This window comes from Nyctereutes procyonoides, unplaced genomic scaffold (assembly GCF_905146905.1).
Source record: "Nyctereutes procyonoides isolate TBG_1078 unplaced genomic scaffold, NYPRO_anot_genome, whole genome shotgun sequence".
Taxonomy (NCBI): Eukaryota; Metazoa; Chordata; class Mammalia; order Carnivora; family Canidae; genus Nyctereutes; species Nyctereutes procyonoides.
The window spans coordinates 27,863,654-27,883,459 of NW_026575082.1; the positions used below are offsets into that span (position 1 = coordinate 27,863,654).

The 19,806-nt window shown below is 53.0% G+C and overlaps 1 protein-coding gene across 2 annotated transcripts in view; it reads right to left on the minus strand.

Annotated features, from left to right (window-relative positions):
• Positions 1-200: 200 nt before the first annotated feature.
• Positions 201-19,806, minus strand: part of LOC129514572 (kinesin heavy chain) — a 151,817-nt gene continuing 132,211 nt past the window's right edge. The window contains exons 24-26 of one of the 2 annotated variants that reach the window (XM_055333248.1): positions 18,376-18,592; positions 17,245-17,357; positions 201-4,025 (exon numbers count right to left, since the gene is read on the minus strand). In XM_055333248.1, coding sequence (XP_055189223.1) covers positions 17,251-17,357; positions 18,376-18,592 — 324 coding nt within the window. In that variant the 3' untranslated portion in view covers positions 201-4,025; positions 17,245-17,250. Of the gene's footprint in view, positions 4,026-17,244; positions 18,593-19,806 lie in introns of those variants that run through there. The other variant, XM_055333247.1, reaches the window with a different exon arrangement.

Genomic DNA, 19,806 nt, shown 5'->3' on the forward strand with positions numbered 1-19,806 from the left:
ATTCGGGCAAAGTAGAGGGCAAAAAGGTCAAGGCTGACTTTACTCCTGCTTCAAGTCTGAGTGGCTGTCCACTAAAATGAACTCTTCTTTTGAGAAATAAATAAACAAACAAACAAACAAATAATGGTTCATCCTAACGCTGGCCTTGAGGCCTTCAATGAGAATGCCTTTAGGATGACTCAGGAAAAACCAGACGAGACAAAGTTTAACTCCATTTTATTTTCCACTCTTAGTATTTTTCAAATTATACAACATGCAGGCCGCCAGAGTATCCATACATCTTCATTGTAGAACCTAGAGGAGAACCAAACTTTTCCACGGGCCAGGGTTACTTCCAGACCTTCTGTTACACGTACTATATATTACAGCATCATTACTTGGTATAAACGCCCGTCTTCCCCCTTAAATCACCAAAACAAGTGTGTCCACAAATTTTTTAATGAAAGCTACTGTACAGATACATCAAACCCAGAGAAAACACATCTGCAGTGCACATTACGTACTTTACAAACTAGACACGTATAACCCCACAGGATGCCCCAGTCCCCTTCCATCCGCACACGATGAAGTCTTTAGAACGGGTACCCAGATGTAAATGTGTAAGCAAGCTTCCTGGAGCAGCGCTTCCTTGGGCAGTTCCCTGGCCTTAATTCGATACTTTTAGAAAGGCGAAATTGTTAGTATTAAATGAAACCACATTAGACTATATGATGTTTCCTTTAGCTCGCTCAAGGGTGAGACAATGAAGTGAAATCCTCCCCCTTCTGGTGAAAAACTTCCCCAGCATGACATCTAGCCAGACTCTAAATGTCTTCTGCCCTGCTTAAAAAAAAAAAAAAAAAAAAAAAAAAAAAAAAACGCTTCAAAGAGGGGGACTGTTAAGACTTTTATTTATTTTCAGTTATTCCTCTAGGAAAGGAGAACCATTAATTCCCCATGAGTCTTGGTGATGGCTTGGTCTGGCCTTGGACAGAAATAGCACTTCTTCATGTCAAGTCAGGGCATCAAAAAGTCACTAGGTGCTACATTCTAGACAAACATGTTTATTTCTTCATTTATCCCAATATTTCTATGAATTCTAATTCTTGCAATCACATGATACTATTTCCTTTAAGTGTTACCCCACGCTTCATCTCCCTACTACCTGCCCTTCAAACAAGCAAACTGTACAGCATTTGAAGAGGTGATGCATTTGTACAGAAGGCTCTAGTAATCGACCAAAACACATTTGGCATTAATATAGTTTAGTCTCCAACCATAAATCTTTTTTAGGTTTTAAAAGCACTTTATGAATTGATAATACAGTCAATGAAGGAATATACTACGTTATAAAAATGCAATTGGTTAAGTTGAATCCAACCATAAGTCTTGATATCCCAAACAGTATTTCTCTAATTTAACAATCCACCATCCTGCAGGTAGAGATTATCTGTATAAACCATCTGGCTATTCCCTTACAGCATCAAAAAGTAAACTTTCAGGAAGTAGCATGATACAAAATTCTTCACAGAGGAAAAACACACACACTCATTCTCTCTCTCTTCCTAGCTAAAAGGAGCACACAACCAAAAACGTGATCATAGGCTCAGCCATTCTGAAGTGTGGTTTTTATATTCAGAGTACAAATGTAAAGGAGTCATAATTTTTTAAAAAATGAAAATTGCATCAACGTGGCTTTTTAAAAAGTGGCCTACAGAGGATATAGTCGTGATATAGGTTTATCACATAAAGTAATATTCAGGGATCCCCTGGAATGTACTGTGTAATCCATCCCAATAATCTGCCCGCTTTTTAGTCACAGTGTAGGAAAGTCAGCTTAGAGGCCCTATAAAGACTGCAGCTAGGTGAACTGACTGGCTGATCAGCAAGTAGCAAAATCATCTTTAAGAGACCTCGAAGCCAACTTTCTCTGTGAATAAAAGTAGTGTGAATTTTAGGAGTCCCTTGTGGAGATCAAGAAACAAGGAGCCACAAGTGAAGCACGTAGCTCTTTTTGACACACCAAAGGGCCAGGCAGTTCTTCAGAAACAGAACAGGGGTGCCCAGAGGGAAAGTTACTTTGGAAAGAATTTAAGACAATCAAGTAACAAGCAAAGAATTATTGACCTTGGTTCAATCTCCACATGAATACAGTTGCGTAACAAGACAACAGTGGTGTGACAACTATTAATTGGCGATCCTCCCCAAGAGCAACGTCGCAGCGTCTAAAGTCAGAGCCAATATTAACAGCAAGATTATAATCTACGGCATATGTTATTACCTGATAAAGTTTGCAAAACCTGCCCTACCAGGACCCTTCTACAGGGCGGCAGGTAGCCACCGAGCGGCTCTATCGGGCAAGTGCTGGCAACGTGAGAAAAATCAAAAGAATTTTTAAGGTGTAAATGAATGCGGAAAACAGTCATCTTTGTGAAATAAATACTTCAGTAGCATTTGTCGCCTCCTTGCTCCTCTCAAAAAGCAAAACACATACAAACAAAGTGCAACATTTAACAAATAAATTAAGTCAAAGCAGCCTCGCTGTGTTAGGGGAATCTTATGCAAAAGAAGTTTGGGATTCGCAGTCCTCAGTGCTTTACACATGCACGTGCGCATGCATGCACACGCACACACGCTGGCTCACTCGCTCTACAACTCACACGGTGAAGAGAAAGCTCGAGGTGTCCCCGGCCGACGTTTCGTTCAGTGGTGACAGCAGCAGGGACAGCGCCAGCTCCCGGGTCCTGGGCAGGCGCAGCGACAGGACGGGCCTGGCGGTCGCCCACTGACCCTCCGCCCCGTCAAGGCTGGTAGCAGCGCACGAGACCAGCTTAACTGAATCCGAGTCAGCTTCCCCGAGGACTCCACTGCTTGGAAATCAATCCTTTTTAAAATCCGCAACTGGAAGTTAAGAGTTGACTCAGCTTTAAATTCGTGTGTTGAAGACACCAGTAGTTAAATGTTAAAAAAAAAAAAATTAAAAAAAAAATCCATCCATACCGATTTCTTCTAATTCGGCCTAAGACAGGAAATCTATCTGATGCTAGAGAGAGAACTCAAACATTCAGCAACGAAGGGTTAAAACAACTTACTCATAGGCACAAACCGGGTTCCCTCCCTCCCTCCCCCGGCCCAGGGCTTCCTTTTCCAACTGCTGGAGGGATCCTGGACTTCACCGTAGCACCCCTCAAGGCTGCAGATTGTGCGCTACAGGAGGCCCCCCAGGGCAAGCGTGGGGCCAGGGAGGGGGGTGCAGGGGGCCGCCCCCGGCCACTCATCCAGCTTGGCAGGCGGTCTACACTTCTGAAGGACGGACGGACGTTCACACAGGGCTGGCGGGCGCGGGGCGCTGAGGTTCAGGAGCAAGCAGCTCGGGCGAACTTGATGACTCTTTGCATCTACGTGGATGGGTTCGAATGGACAAACTCTACATTGCTACTGTCAGATTAACAGGTGCCCTACTACAGGGTGGATTTTACAGATCCAAAGATGTGACCAGGGTATTCGAAATGCTTCTTTGGGGTTGTTGTTTTTTTTTTTTTTTTTTCCCGGAAAAGTGTTCAGAATGAAAATTTTGAAACCTTATAGCAGCATTTTGTTCCCTAAAAAATATAAAGTAACATGTGTTGTTTTTGCTTTTTTTTTTTTTTTTTTTTTTTTACAGGAAACCAGACAGTTGCAGCAGAGCATGATCCCCCGTCTCCGTGGCACCCTAGGGTGGGGATTGGCTGGGACAGCACACCACCCAGAAAGGAGGCTCCAGGGACCGCCCAGAGACCACCCAACGGCCGAGTCCCTGGTGCTGGTTCCCAGGAGTAAGCGGGTTCCTTCCGTAATCGTCCGCGTCAGATTTCTCAGGAGGAATAAAGTCCAAGCACACATCTGTACACACAGATTCTACACAGCTCAAATATCTGAAACTGGTGTACTGCAGATGGCTGGGTAAGCAAGTGTAAAAGAAAATGGAAACTGTGTAGGAGGGGAAAAAAAAATAAAGGAATTGGTGATTAATGTAGTCCTTGACATGCTACGTGGAGAGCCGTTACCTGTGGAGAGAGAACACAGGAGTTAGCGCCCACAGTGGAAATTCACTCCTCGGGGAGGTGTTTTGATATGTGGAATAACTGGAGTAATATTTAGATAAATATGCTAGGATATTTAGACCAGAGCTGCCCAACAGAAATACCACGTGAGCCACACATTTCACTTTTCTTTTTAGATTTTCAAGTGGTCACATTACAAAGTGGGAAGAAGCAAGTTAATTTTAATAATATATTTTATTTAACCCAATAAATTCAATATACTGTCATTTCAACATGTGACCAGTATTCCATACTGAGAAGTCTTCTGTTACAGTAGCGCTGTGCAGACACCTTAGTCTTTTTCCCACAGTGCTGGCCGTGTGTGCACACTTATACCTTCAGCACAGCTCCACTTGGACTGGGCCGCCTTCCAAGGGCTCCGCGGCCACACGCGGCGAGTGGCTGGCGTCCTAGACGGCACGGCCTCCGCTTGCTGCCATCGCCCTGGCGAGTCTCTCCTCCAGAAGGCCGCGCCTATGGACGCTCCTGGTTTCCTCACTCCCGAGGGGTACTCGGACACCACTTGCACGTGCCAGGGATTCTGAGGCACGTCAGACACGGTCCCTTACCCAGGACCCAAAGTTGCACCTTGGGCAGATGAAGATACTCGAGGGCAACCCCTCTGGTTTCACTCCGCTTCCCACCGGAGCTCCATTCCATCATGCTCAGGTCTCCAGGACAGAAGTCTGGGCGAGTCCTGGCTCAGAGGTCAGCCCCAAGTGGCCTCTGTCGCCTTCGGACCAACTCCAGGAACAGCCACTCTCAGGAAGGAACCGAAAGGTCCAGCTTCCCCCACCAGCGGGAAGCCCTGGCCAGTCTGTGGTCTTCCTACAGGTTCGGTGCAGAGCCCGCCGGGCGGGTGGGGCGGGGAGGGGGCAACAGCAGGATGTAGAGCCCCATCCTCGGGGAACGTGGCAAATGCCCAGCACGGAAATATGACACACGCTAAGAGAAACCCAAGTGCCCGTCGGATTTTAAAAGGAGCTGCATGACCTGACGCATCGTGCCGTGTGCGCCTCGGGAAGGCCCAGGCTCAGGGCTCAGCTGTGGCAGACCCCCACCTGATTCCTGCTCCGATACTCCCCCCCAATATTTTTTCTCTTCTCTCTCCCGATCCCTGTGTTATAATATCGTAAGCAGCCTCAGGTATTTTAGATAAATAAGAAGGGTATACATTATAAATAAATAGAAAAAATTCAGGGTGTAGAAAGGGGTTATAAAAGTAGGTAAGAGCAAAGTGGGTGGGGGGAGAAGAGGAAAAGAAGAATCGAAACTGTGTAGGAAAAAAGAGGCAATACACCTCCTCCCAGAGGCAAACAAACAAATACCCCGACAGCTCACTTGGTAGGTACCATCTCTTGCTCCAAGGCCTAAGTGTTCACAGGTATAAAGCTGCTCAATTAAAAATGGCTTCAGTCACATTATATGGTTAATATTCATGCCAGTTTTAGAGGTCAAAGGGAGATTTGTCTATGGGAAGAGCATCTTTTAAAAAAATTAATTTATTTATTTTTAAAGATTTTATTTATTTGTTCATGAAAGACACACACAGAGAAGCAGAGACACAGGAGACGGAGCAGCAGGCTCCATGCGGGGAGCCCGACATGGGACTCGATCCCAGGACCCCGGGGTCACGCCCTGGGCTGAAGGCGGCGCTAAACCGCTGAGCCACCCGGGCCGCCCTAAAAAAAAAATTTTATTTAAATTCAATTTGCCAATGTATGGTGTAACACCCAGTGCTCATGCCATCAGGCGCCCCCTCAGTGCCCGGCCCCCCGGCCCCCCACCCCCCCTTCTGCAGCCCTTCGTTGGTTCCCAGAGTCAGGAGCCTCTCGCGGTTGGTCTCCCGCTCTCATTTTTCTCACTCGGTCGGGGAAGAGCAGGTTTAATGTGCAGCCTTTCTGGTGAGATTCTGTGCTTATGATTAGGACAAGAAATGAAAGCTCTCAGAGCCTGCTCCTAGTGGTCCTCTAAATTCATTTTGAGCTGAAACCCAGTCAGCGTGGGGATGCTTTCCAAACACCACCGCTCGGATCCCCATTCGGCCCCCGCCCCCAGGTTCCTCTCCCAAGCCCATGGCCTCAGGATCAGCTACGGGTCACCGGGTCAGAGGAGGTCCTTGGGGTGCCCGGAGCCGGGGAGGTGCCTCGAGCAGACCCCCTCCGTGGGGCGGCTCAGCTGCGCCCGAAGCCTGTGAAGTCAGATCTCGGCCGGCCACCTTCCGGTCGCGTCTCCGGCCATCTCCCAGCCATCTCCCGGCCATCTCCAGCCATCCCCGGCTATCCCCTGGCCATCCCCGGCCATCCCCGGCCATCCCGGGCCAGCCCCGGCCATCTCCGGCATCTCCCGGCCATCCCTGGCCATCTCCCGGCCATCTCCGGGCCATCCCCGGCCATCTCCCGGCCATCTCCGGGCCATCTCCGGCCATCTCCTGGCCATCTCCCGGCCATCTCCCGGCCATCTCCGGGCCTTCCCGGCCATCTCCGGGCCATCTCCCGGCCATCTCCGGGCCATCTCCCGGCCATCTCCCGGCCATCTCCGGGCCATCTCCGGCCATCTCCGGCCATCTCCGGGCCATCTCCCGGCCATCTCCGGGCCATCCCCGGCCATCTCCCGGCCATCTCCGGCCATCCCGGCCATCTCCCGGCCATCCCCGGCCATCTCCGGGCCATCCCGGCCATCTCCGGCCATCCCCGGCCATCTCCGGCATCCCGCCATCCCGGCCATCTCCCGGCCATCTCCGGGCCATCCCGGCCATCTCCCGGCCATCTCCGGGCCATCTCCGGCCATCTCCGGCCATCCCGGCCATCTCCCGGCCATCTCCGGGCCATCTCCCGGCCATCTCCGGGCCATCTCCCGGCCATCTCCGGCCATCTCCGGCCATCTCCGGGCCATCTCCGGGCCATCTCCCGGCCATCTCGCGGCCATCCCCGGCCATCTCCCGGCCATCTCCGGGCCATCCCCGGCCATCTCCGGGCCATCTCCCGGCCATCTCCCGGCCATCTCCGGGCCATGCCCGGCCATCTCCCGGCCATCCCCGGCCATCTCCGGGCCATCCCCGGCCATCTCCGGCCATCCCGGGCCAGCCCCGGCCATCTCCGGCATCTCCCGGCCATCCCTGGCCATCTCCCGGCCATCTCCGGGCCATCCCCGGCCATCTCCCGGCCATCTCCGGGCCATCTCCGGGCCATCTCCTGGCCATCTCCCGGCCATCTCCCGGCCATCTCCGGGCCTTCCCCGGCCATCTCCGGGCCATCTCCCGGCCATCTCCGGGCCATCTCCCGGCCATCTCCGGGCCATCTCCCGGCCATCTCCGGGCCATCTCCGGGCCATCTCCCGGCCATCTCGCGGCCATCTCCCGGCCATCTCCGGGCCATCCCCGGCCATCTCCGGGCCATCTCCCGGCCATCTCCCGGCCATCTCCGGGCCATGCCCGGCCATCTCCCGGCCATCCCCGGCCATCTCCGGGCCATCCCCGGCCATCTCCGGCCATCCCGGGCCAGCCCCGGCCATCTCCGGCATCTCCGGGCCATCCCCGGCCATCTCCCGGCCATCTCCGGGCCATCTCCGGGCCATCCCCGGCCATCTCCCGGCCATCTCCGGGCCATCTCCGGGCCATCTCCTGGCCATCTCCCGGCCATCTCCCGGCCATCTCCGGGCCTTCCCCGGCCATCTCCGGGCCATCTCCCGGCCATCTCCGGGCCATCTCCTGGCCATCTCCCGGCCATCTCCCGGCCATCTCCGGGCCTTCCCCGGCCATCTCCGGGCCATCTCCCGGCCATCTCCGGGCCATCTCCGGGCCATCTCCCGGCCATCTCGCGGCCATCCCCGGCCATCTCCCGGCCATCTCCGGGCCATCCCCGGCCATCTCCGGGCCATGCCCGGCCATCTCCCGGCCATCCCCGGCCATCTCCGGGCCATCCCCGGCCATCTCCCGGCCATCTCCGGGCCATCTCCCGGCCATCCCCGGGCCATCTCCCGGCCATCCCCGGCCATCCCCGGGCCATCTCCCGGCCATCCCCGGGCCATCTCCCGGCCATCCCCGGCCATCTCCCAGCCATTCCCGGCCATCCCCCAGCCGTCCGCGAGCAAGATGCGGCCCGTCCCGGGGAACCGCAGGGAAGGAGGAGGAAGCCACCGAGCAGACCCTGCCTGCTTAGTTGTCTCCAGCAAGACCACGCAGGGAGGCCACCAACACAGGCCCTTTGTTCTAAGGACGCGGTTCTTCATCCTGAGCACAGATCTCTACAGCCCTGTGCCAGCCCAGTCCCTCCAGCAGGCCTAAGGAAGGAGCCAACCGGGAGGCCCCATCCATCCCCCAGCTGGGTGAAACTGCATCTCCTCGATAAATTCAGGAGGGAGAACAGATAGGTCAATGCGTTAGCTCCTGGAGAAACCGCCTCTGAGGGTTCTGAGCGCAGAGCCAACCCCGGGAGGCTGGCAAAGCCTGAGACCATTGAAAACCCAGGTCTGGGGATGCCCAGGAGGCTCAGTGGCTGAGCGCCTGCCTCCGGCCCAGGGCGTGACCTGGGGTCCCAGGATCGAGTCCCGCGTTGGGTTCCCAGCATAGAGCCCGCTTCTCCCTCTGCCTGGGTCTCTGCCTCTCTCTGTGTCTCTCAGGAATAAATACATAAAATCTTTAAAAACAGAAAACCCAGTTCTGTTGATGACCTTAGATGGCTCAGAGTCGTTACTCACTCACCTAAAAGCACGGTCGTGGCCCGAGTGACCTACTACGAGGCTGTCCCTGGGCCTCTGCCAAACTGGAGATGGCACTCCAGAGTGACAACGTGTGACCAGACTCAGAAGGGAATAAAATCGCCTTTCTTTAGAAGGAGTGAGAAATTAGCTGAATAAAGAGGCTAATTATCCAAGGGATTTACAAGTATTTAGAGATTTTCCCCCCAACTTTGGATTTTGTAATTGCCTGCAAGTGGATTTATGCTTAATCCAAATAGTACAGTTTTATCTTTTCTTTTGCCTTCTTACAATTCAATGCCCACGTTGTAAGAATTGCCAGTTGCTCCTTACGTATCACTGCTGAAGAGAAGTGAATCTACCTCACAGGAGCGTTGGTGCAACCGCTGCCCTTCCAGGTCATGATCGCTTCCTTTGAACTCACAATGCTGGTTTCCGAGTCCCATGCCACAGTGTCCACCTGCCCTGGGCCCCGCTTTGCCTATGCATTTTAGGCCTGTCCCCATAACCACCGTAACACCGGCTAATGCTTGTGCGACCCTGATTACGGCCACACACTCTCCTAGGACCTTCCACTCTTCTTTCACATCTCTCATTCAATCCTCAGAGCAAGCCTGTGACGAAGAAGGTGCCTGGGTGGCTCGGTTGGTTGAGCACCCGACTTAGGCTCAGGTCATGATCCTGGGGACCCGGGATCGAGTCCCACGTCGGGCTCCCTGCATGGAGCCTGCGTCTTCCTCTGCCTGTGGCTCTGCCTCTCTCTCTCCCTGTGTCTCTCATGAATAAATAAATAAAATCTTCTAAAAACAAAAAAATAAAAATAAATAAAAGAACACACTGCAGCTGAGAGAATGCACAGGTATGAGAATCCAGAGTCACCCATTAAGCAAAATATTAAACCGATTTGCCAAACTGCAAAGTGATGCCATTTTGCTAAGTGTTTGTCTTAGAAAATAATCACATTTCATTAAACATGGCATTTATGTTAGCAGTAGTGATATTTAAAATTTTTGTTTCAATTTATACCAATTATATAAAACATATCAAGACATACACCCAGGAATATAAAAGCTCTTTGGTGTTGATACTTTTTAAAGATTATAAAAGGTTGTAGGGCCAGAAACTTCAGGAATGGCTGCACAGCAGATCAGAGTTCATGGTCCAGGATCTACCAAAGACACGCTGTGTGATCTCAACAGTTCACCTGGCCTCTGTAGAAGGCAGGATGACATAATGTCACCATGGGCCAACACCGTGTGCCCATTCTGTGCCAGGCACCTGCCTAAGTGCTCTGTATTAATGCACTTAATCTTCACAGCCACCCTGTACGTAGGAGCAGTCACTGGGCACATTTTCCAAGGACAGGGAGGCAGAGAGAGATGAAGTAGCTCGCCTAGTAGTGGCCAAGCTGGAATTCAACCCCAGGCAGCCTCGTTCCAAAGCCCGAACCCACAATCACCAGCTACTCAGCCTGCCTGTGGCAAAGAGTCCCCTTGCACCGAGGCAATTCACATTCTTGTGACTTAATCATTAATTACTAGGATTTTCCAACAGTAATAGCAGTTGAACGGCCCAGTGGCATGGATGTAGACCACGTGTGTGGCTTAGGGATCCCACGTGACCTGCTCTAAAGGAGGCTTCCTGACTTCACTACTTCAGATGGTCAAATTTGAAAGCAATTTCTTGCCCACCCTCCATGTGGGGTTGAACCCATTTCTGCTGTGGGCACAAGTCAACTCATCTATTTTAGGTATATGTGATATTTTTTATTTGCAATTAAGTGGGCATCAAAACCAGGAGAATGGTCACGGTGAACCTCACCAACGATTCAGGATGGTTCGGATCCAGGTGTTCGGGACAGAGAGAAGAGTAACAAGAAGGAAAGACAGAGATTTAAAAAAGCAAACAGAGTATAAACGAGGAAGTGCCAGTGTGGGAAGCTTAGCCTGAGCCTAAGGACAACCTAAGGCCTGAACTCTCAGGGGTCTTGTTGCTCTCTTAGTCAAGAGTGAGAATGAAAATTCCATTCTGGGGATCCCCGGGTGGCTCAGTGGTTGAGCTCCTGCTTTCAGCCCAGGTGTGATCCTGGGGTCCCGGGATCAAGTCCCACATCGGGCTCCCCATAGGGAGCCTGCTTCTCCCTCTGCCTGTGTCTATGCCTCTCTCTCTGTGTCTCTCTGTGTCTCTCATGAATAAATAAATAAAATCTAAAAAAAAAGAATTTAAAGACATTATTTTACTAACAACTAACAGATACATTCACAATAAAGGTCTTAAAGGAGTAAAATCTGAAGAACACAGGTCCATCCCACGGGACTATCACTGATCCTGCGAGTGTCACAAACCAGAGATACGGAGATCATAACAGAGTATCTGGTCTGCTTTGATGGCTCTTCGTAGTTACATCCACCCACGCGACCCCGCTCTAAGTTGCAAACATGCTTCTCCAGGGCTGTTTTCTTTATGCCTCAAAACATGAAATCAGAGTCTAAAGATACAGAATCACTTCTTCTATAAAAGCCCAAATGAGTCCCTATTAGCTTTACCACTGTGACTTTACCAAATATTTTATCACAGTTTATCAAAATTTTATTTTTTTAAAGATTTTATTTATTTATTTGAGACAGAGAGAAAGACAGAGAGAGAGGAGGAGCAGAGGGAGAGGGACAAGCAGACTCCATGCTGAGCGCAGAGCCTGACATGGGGCTCAACTCCGTGACCCTGAGATTATGACCTGAGCTCGAAACCAAGAGTTGGACGCCCAACCAAATGAGCCACCCAGGTGTCCCCAAAACGTTATAGGGTATGATTTCTAGATTTAACATATGTGGTTTTTAATAAAAGTATAGTCCTCAAAATACCAGTCTTTATCTACATCAACAAAGTGAGAGGCATCCTGGGGCCTGCCTTCATTTCCTAGTATTCTCAATTTTATGTTTTTCTTTGCACAAAAATCTGAGGCATTAACATGTGCATATTCTAGGGGCGCCTGGTGGCTCAGCTGCTTAAGCATCTGACTCTTGATTTCGCCCCAAGTCATGACCTCAGGGTTGTGAGATAGAACCCCGTGTGGGACTCTGGGCTCAGCAGGGGCTCTGCTGCTCTCTCTCCCTCCCCCTCACCGCCATTCTCTCTCTCTCTCTCTCTAATAAATATATCTTCAATTTAAAAAGTGCATAGTCTAGATTGTCTTGCTGACTACCTTGCAACCAAGTATTCCCATGCAACTTCAGCCCCACACACACTTAATGCTATGACCAAGGGGACACTCCTCCTTGCAACTTAAGCATCCTCCCGCTAAAGCTGGACTCAAGAGGACAATGATGTGTCCCACCTACAAGAAGACAAAGTGGCCTGAAGGTGTGCAGTGATTCTGCAGTGGGCTTTTCTTTTCTTCTTTTTTAAAGATTTTACTTTTAGGGACATCTGGGTGGCTCAGTGGTTGAGCATCTGCGTTCCCCTCAGGGCATGACCCGTGATGGGGGTCCTGGGATCGAGTCCTGCATCGGGCTCCCTGCGTGGAGCCTGCTCCTCCCTCTGCCTGGGTCTCCACCTCTCTCTGTGGGTCTCTCATGAATAAATAAATAAAATCTTAAAAAAAAAAAAAAAGGTTTATTCTTAAATAATCTCTACACCCAGCCTGGGGCTCAAATTTATGACCCCAAGATCAAGACTCACATGCTCTACTGAGCCAGCAGGCGGCCGTCTACAGTGGTTGTAACACAGAAGGGGGTGGGGGAAGAAGTGAAGCCACATCAGGACATACGGAAGAAACACAGGCAAGCCCCACAACGCCAGACTCCACTAGGCGCAACGCATACCAGAGGCATATCGCACCCAGCTCTTGATTTTCAGAGAAAAGCCATCTTTCATTAACTTCTGTTAAGGCTGGTGATTTGATTTTGGTTTATGGTTCATTTCAATCTAACTTCTAAATTCATTTTGACTTGCTAGTTGTGTAAGATCCCGAAGTATGTGCTATTGTAGATTTGCGAATACCAATCATAATAAAAGGAATTGAGGAGTATGAGAGCTTTATCCCCCTAAAGTACCCTATTCACTCTTCGTAGCCGAGAAATCCTGGTCCAAACACAGGGAAGCCAAGAGCCTGGGCCTCAAGGCCTGGGAGCCGCAGCCCGGCCGCAGCGGTGCCCCGCCGGCGCCCTCTGGTGGGCCCTGGGCGGCCGCAGCGCTGCGGGGACGGGAAGCCCAGGCCGCAGACCCGGCCACACCAGGTATTTCCATGTCCTCTCAGGAAATGTGGGGCCTGAAAAGCCCTCGAGTGTGCTCTGCGCCTTATCTCCTCTCCAGCCTGCAATCCGTGTCCCTGCCTCCCTTGGCGCCAACCTGCTTCCTGCAGGACAGGGGACCCATCGACCCCCCGGCCGCTGCGGGTCCTTCCTACTCTGCTTCCCATCACCTCCGATGGCGCTCTGGGCCAATCGCAGCTCCTCCGGGGCACCCAGTACTCCCATCTCCGACACGATCAAGCTCCCCACGAGGCTCAAGGGGAACCCCCGCTCCGACTCCCACCCACCCCATCCTTTCCACAGGGTGGCCTTTCCCAGTGTGAACCAGGTCCCACCACTCCCAGACCCGGAGCCCCCAGTGCCCCCCATGCCCAGACAGCACTCTCCTCCCTCCCCAACTGCCCCGATTATGAAGGTCTCTGTTCTCTGGGCTACGGCCCTATCAGCCCTCCTGTGATCCCCCAAATACGCCCGCCATCCGCACCTTCCAGCCAGCGTCCGTGCCGCTCTTCCCCAGTCACTGCACCGCTGGTACTCGTCACCACCTAGTGCTCAGCTCGGATGCCACCCCCCCTTCTAAATGTTGTCCCGTCTCCATCTCATTCACCTGCTGTTTTTTCAGAAGCACACCACTAGCTGAAGTTCCCTTGCTTATTTGCAGTCCTTCTTCCCCACAAGACGACGACCACGCGTAAGAACAAAGCCTTCTTCGCCTCATCTGGTGTTAAATGATACAGAGCAGCCTCCCCGTGCCTGACCCCATTTTGCAGACGATGAAACTGAGGTTGAAGAAATCCAGCGACGTGCCCGACATCACACAGCAGTAAGCCAAGCTGGGCCTGGAACCCACTTCCCTATCCCACGTCCGTACTTTGCTGCGCTGCACTGCTCCGCGTCCGGCTCTGCAGTTTGAAAAAGATGCTCCCCTCCCCGTGGCAGCTCCCCGGGATTTGAACTGGCTGAGATAGAAGCCCGCAGTTTCCAGAGTTCTGATTTCCACGTTAGCACCTTCAGTCACTCTGAAAATTGAGCATGAACCAAAATACTCATTGTGACTCGAGTCCATGAAACCTAAAACAAAGTGGAAAGCAACCCCAAAGACATCCAGGTACTGCCCAGGTATGAATATGCTGCTCTGGCTTCAATAAGAGGGCTGGGGAGGGGCAGCTGAGATCATTCCTGCCCAGGACGGACACTTCAGAACGAGCATCCCGAAGATCAACAAGGAGCATCTCAAAAGGGGTTGACCCCAACTAAGCAACAAATCCACATTTTCAATGATTTTTTTAAATGATTTTGCATTTTCTCACTTCCAACCACAACTTCCCACTTCATTGGCTACTATCCATTTTTTTTAACCTCCCCAAACAAATGTCCAGTCTTTTTCTTTAAAATAGTCAACATCCTTCTTCATAACCTTTAGATGAGGGGATCCCTGGGGGGCTCAGTGGTTGAGCATCTGCCTTCGGCCCAGGGCATGACCCCAGGGTCCTGGGATCGAGTCCCGCGTCGGGCTTCCCGCATGGAGCCTGCTTCTCCCTCTGCTTGCGTCTCTGCCTCTCTCTCTGTCTCTCATGAATAAATAAGTAAAATCTTAAAAAAAAAAAAACTTTAGATGAATAAATTATAATATCTTTAAAACACCTTGTATCTGGTCATAGCATCACATAGGATGCTTAGTCGTGGGCCTTGCCCTGCTCAGTGGTTAGAATGTGGGACTAGAAAAGGGACTAGAAACTATTTTGCAGCAACTAGGAGTGAAAGGAGACCAGAAGCCAACATTCACCGACCACCTACTGTGTGCGAGTAGCGCCGCTCTACACGGCAGGGACGTTTTAACGGAGCATCTGTGATCTGCCAAGCAGGACCTCAGTTAGTCTTCCTTTCAAAACCAACGATCCGGGGAAAGGATTCTCCCCATTTCGCAGACATAGGAGGCGACTCTGAGGGTAACTTGAGAGTAGGAGACCCAACCCCCGACCCAGGTCTCCCACCCAAAGCAGGCCGGTGGCCGGGTAACTGGGAAGGCGGCCTGTTGGTGTTGCCATGTGGGGACGGCGCCGGGCTACCGGAGATGCCGGTACACATACGGTGGGTCAAGGAGCTTCCAAGTGCAGATAGAATAACCAAATCCACTTAGGACTCTTCAGGTTAAAGAAAGCAACGCACCACCAGGAGGGGTGGGGGTGGTCCCATCAGTCAGGCCCACTGCTTATCAGGCTCAAGGTGGGAAGGGAACACGTGGCTGTAGGGATCTCACACAAAACGCAGGTCTGACACCTGCGCGGGGTTGCTGAGCACAGCAGCTGCCCACTGCAGTCTCTGGACCCAGAGCCCCTGGGCCACGGTGTTACTAAGAGCTTGCCAGGAGCCAAGCACAGACCCTTCTCTGTGTGCTTCCATCGAACGGGGTAATGTAGATGCTGCTGCGGTCACCGCACCGTGGCACAGCGGGCCTCGATGAACAGGTTCTGTGGCCCGGCCCAACATCACCGCCTCGTCTCCAGCCACAGGACACCATTCTTCGGCAGGGCAGGGATGTGCCTAGTTCAAGAAGCCACTTCCAGCCGCCCTTGCAGCTAGACGGGGCCTCGAGCCTCCGATCTGGCCAGAGGGCTGCAGGCATCAGGACCGTGTGGACTTCCAGGAAGGCCACTAAAGGAAGAGGATTCGGTTCGGAGAGCTGCTAGTGCCTCTCCCGGCGTCCCTCTGCTTGCCAACCGTGAGAGCCAGAACAGTGGAGGTCGGTGAGGTGACCTCGAGGAAGGAGAACTGCTGAGGACACAGGGAGCCTGAATTTAAAGGGCGAGCTTTGTGTTGTCACTGGAGAGTCCCTCTCCTAGCCACCGACAGACCACCCTCCAGCTTCCCGAACACGCAGAGAGATGCGCGTCTGTCCCACGTAGGCCACGGTACTTGAGGAGAGGTCTCAGCTTTGGTGGCTGACCAATCGCCTGGCCGGGCCCCACGCTACCTGAAGCAGTAGCGGACGCCCCTGGCACCTGGGACACTGACGCCCGCCCGAGTTCAAGAACTGCTGCTTTAGCTTCTCTCCTCTAGGCTGCCTAACGTGCCCCGCAGGGCCCCCCAAGTGCCCACTCCAATACCAACAGCATGCAGCCACAAGCAATTCCCTAACATCCAAAGTATCGTGTTTGTGATTGGAAGCGATCGGATCTGAAGGGGGTGGCCCGCTGCCGAGATGCTGTCCCACCTACCCTTTCAGGATACGGCAGACGGTGTGGACATGTTGCCTGTCCGTGCGCTGCCTCGGCCCTCCTCCCTGCCCCGACCTGGCCAGTAGCCGTCCTGCTCCCTGATGTGCTGTCTGGGCACAGCCACCAAGCTTCCTCCTGGGCAGTGTGTGCACGACCCTGGCAACGCGGTCATATAGTCATATCCCCGGAGACAGGACTCTAGCCCCTCGCGTTCACCTCCCTTACCTTGACCCAAAAGATGGGAGAGGAATGGGTCCCTCCTGAGGCGGCCCGCCTGCCCAGCCTGCAAGCTACTCCCTTAGTGAGGGCTCAGGGCCCACGGGCAACATTTGGAGCTACCGTTCGCACCCACAGGTTACTGGCTCAGGGCCGGAGTTTCCATACACAGCGCTCGGGCCGCCCACCAGCAACCTCTCTTCCCCATCTCAAGTACTAAGGAACAGTCTGCGCTCTTGCTTCCTTCTTTTTCGTAAAGTGCACCACGTCTTGTCTGTTTGCTGGCCGGTGTGGTAGTATCACGCAGGTGACTGTAGGTGAAGAGACGCGTAGACCACCATCTCAAAGGAAGACATGGCCCTGACCCGCCTCTATACGCTAAGAAGCCCCGTCTGTTGAGCTTGGGTAGCAATTAGAAGAGTAGGACTTTCTGTATGTGGCTCTGTCTTTGCATTCGGTTCCTGAGAATTACAGCGACCACCCACACCTGCCTACTCTGGGCGAAAGCAGCTGACAAACAGGTAATGCCCTTCTGCATGCCAGCTACGCGGGGAAGTCCCACAGACAAAAGGAAGTGAGGGGGGATCACTCGCCATGCCCTCATCCGTCCCCGGAGGGTCCCCAGCACCAGGTGGCCCCAGGTAGGAGACCCCGAGGCTCTAGAGGGCTTGAAGCTGGGTGAGCTACGCGATGGGGCCTGTCCCAGGGAGGTGACCTGCCCACGACCGCAGGGGCACATGCACGCGGAGGGTCCGCCCCAGGGCAGCCCCACACAGAAACCACCCGACGCCGGGGACTCACTCATATTTATTTCTGGTAGTGAGCGGAGTTCGAAGAGCCGCCTCCTCCCCCTCGGATGGCATGGACAGCCGTTGGAGATGACGCCGGGTAGTGTCCGGGGCGGATGGGCTTGGCTGGATCGGACAGAAAGGACAGAGGGTTCAGACGGGCTCAAGCAGCCCTCTCCAGGTGCCCCCAGGTCAGCCGCATGTGGAAACCCGACGCCCAACTCTCATGGGCCACCGGACCTTTGTGACAACAGGCCGTTTGCGCTCCCGACGGTACCATCAGCTGACCCAGCGCCCCCAGCCATGGGGGGACACGGAGAACTTCTACACCAACTACTGTAACTCTGGCTGAGGAAAATCAGAAGGGCTTTCGGTTTTATCCGAGAAAGATCTACCGGTAACGCCTGGGTTTCAAGGGCATCTGTGTGGCCCCTGAAACTGGAGCAGAACTCTGCCTACGATGCGCTTTTTCGGAGAAGAAGGTCCCTAGTTTCCCAGATTTGCAAAGAGCATGAAAGCCAGTGAATGCAATGCAACATTAATCTAAGGTATGATCTTAAAACTAGAAACATGAGGTTGGTTTACAAAACATTTGCACAGCAGTATCTGATGGGAAACAACATTGCGTGTTGTTGGAGGCATTTCAATCTAAAAAGAAAAAAGCTCTTTAGAGAACATTCCTAAATCCCTCTGCCGCCTGCGGCTCCATCCTGGAAACTGGGACTGAGCAACTATACCCCCATTCTCTGCGTGGCCAAATGCCCAGATCGAGGTCTGGAAGGGGCTGGACGTCCAGGCTGGACCCCACCCTGCCCACGGAGGCTCCCAAGGTGCTTCCGTACGTGTACGTGCCCTTGCATGCAGCTTCCCCGGAGGCTTCTGACCATATCCCGCCCCTTCGTGTTCTGCTTGGTACGGAATGGAAGGAGCCCTTGGGCCTCGCTGGGGAACAGCCAAGGGGGCCGGTATGGGGGACTGTACGCCCCGACGCCAGGTGCCTTCAGCAAGCGACAGCCGCGGCCGCCCTCACGCACACAGCCCAGCAGCCTTGGGAGCGCAGGGCGGTGCGGGCCGCAGGGTGAGCAAGCGGAGGCTGCCGGACCGGGCCATGTGGCACCCGGGCCGCGGGCGGCGGCGCACGTACCGATCTGGGCCGAGTGGGCCCTCCTAGCCATGTTCTTGGCTCGAACGGCCTCCTTGATGCGGTCCACCTCCTGCTGGTAGCGCTTGCGGTCCCGCATGGCGTTCTCCTTGGCCTCCTTCAGTGCGCTCTCCAGCGCCTTGACGCGCTCGGCCGTGGCCCGCAGCCGCTTCTCCAGCTTGGGCAGCTCGCAGCGCAGGTCTGCGTTGTCCCGGACCAGCTGCGGGGACAGCACACGGGGGCACTTACGGGGAGGCGGCAACGGGAGGGCAGTGACGAGCGGTGCCCCCGGGGCTCTGGCAAGGCTGTGGGCCCACGACGCGGGGCCACACGGGCTCACGTGTGCAACAAGTGCGGAGGGGTGCGGGCTGGAGTGCAAAGCCACTTCCAGCCCCAGGAAGCTTTCCGGCTTGGGTAGGATTTGCTTCCTCTGGGGTTTGCGTGGGTGGGGGACCCAGGGTGAGGGCCACTGGCTACACGGGCACTAGCAGGTGCAAGCTGAGCCCTGTGACGCAAGTTTGGGAGCACCAAGTACCGGCGTGCATGTTCTGGAGCTCTCTGCAGGCCTCCCTGCGTGCACCACACGTGGTCTACACCCGCAGATAGCTTGGACCCACGCTAAACTGGGATACTGCTCCTTGTCTTACTACCTAAGACCCTCAGTTAAGAAGCAACAGGTGAGGCTGGGCGTGTTCGGGGTGGTATGGCAGCAGACTGGTGGCTGGGGTGGTGGATGATGGGGATTAAGAGGACACCTATGGGGATGAGCACTGAGTAATGTAGAGAATTGCTCAACTGATATATTGTATCCCTGAAAATAATACAGCACTGTATGTTAATTATGGAATCTAAAAAATGAATAAATACAAATTTAAAAAAAATAAAGTGAAGGAATTTTTTTTTTATTATTATTTAAAAAAAAAGAAAAGCAGCAGCAGCAGCAGCAACAGATTTGCCCTGGCTCAAGAGCTGGCTCTGTTATTTCCTGACATCTGACTTGGTAAGTCCTCCAACCTCTACACGTCTCAGGTTTCTCACCCATAAAAAGGGAACGTACATAAGAGGACCATTGTGTGAATCCCAGTGGATCCAGAAAGGTCTTGAAAACCAGAAAGTGCTGAACTAAGGTAACCTACCCCGAGTCCACACCTGCATTCCTTACCCCCGTATCCCGGGCACCAGCTCCAGTGCCGGGCAGAGAGCAGGTTTTCAATAAACACCCACTGAATTCATAAATAATTCATGAATTAGAAATTCACTAACTGCAACTCAGACATTGCAGTTTCTGCTTATGTATTTCCCATTGATAACTTGCTTGAATCACTGCCACCATGTTGAATCTGCCAGCCTTTGGGGGAAAATGCCATCCTCGGTCACACTGAAGGGAACTTAGGCCCAAGAGAGACACATCCCCTCAACCTCGAGGTCTAACAA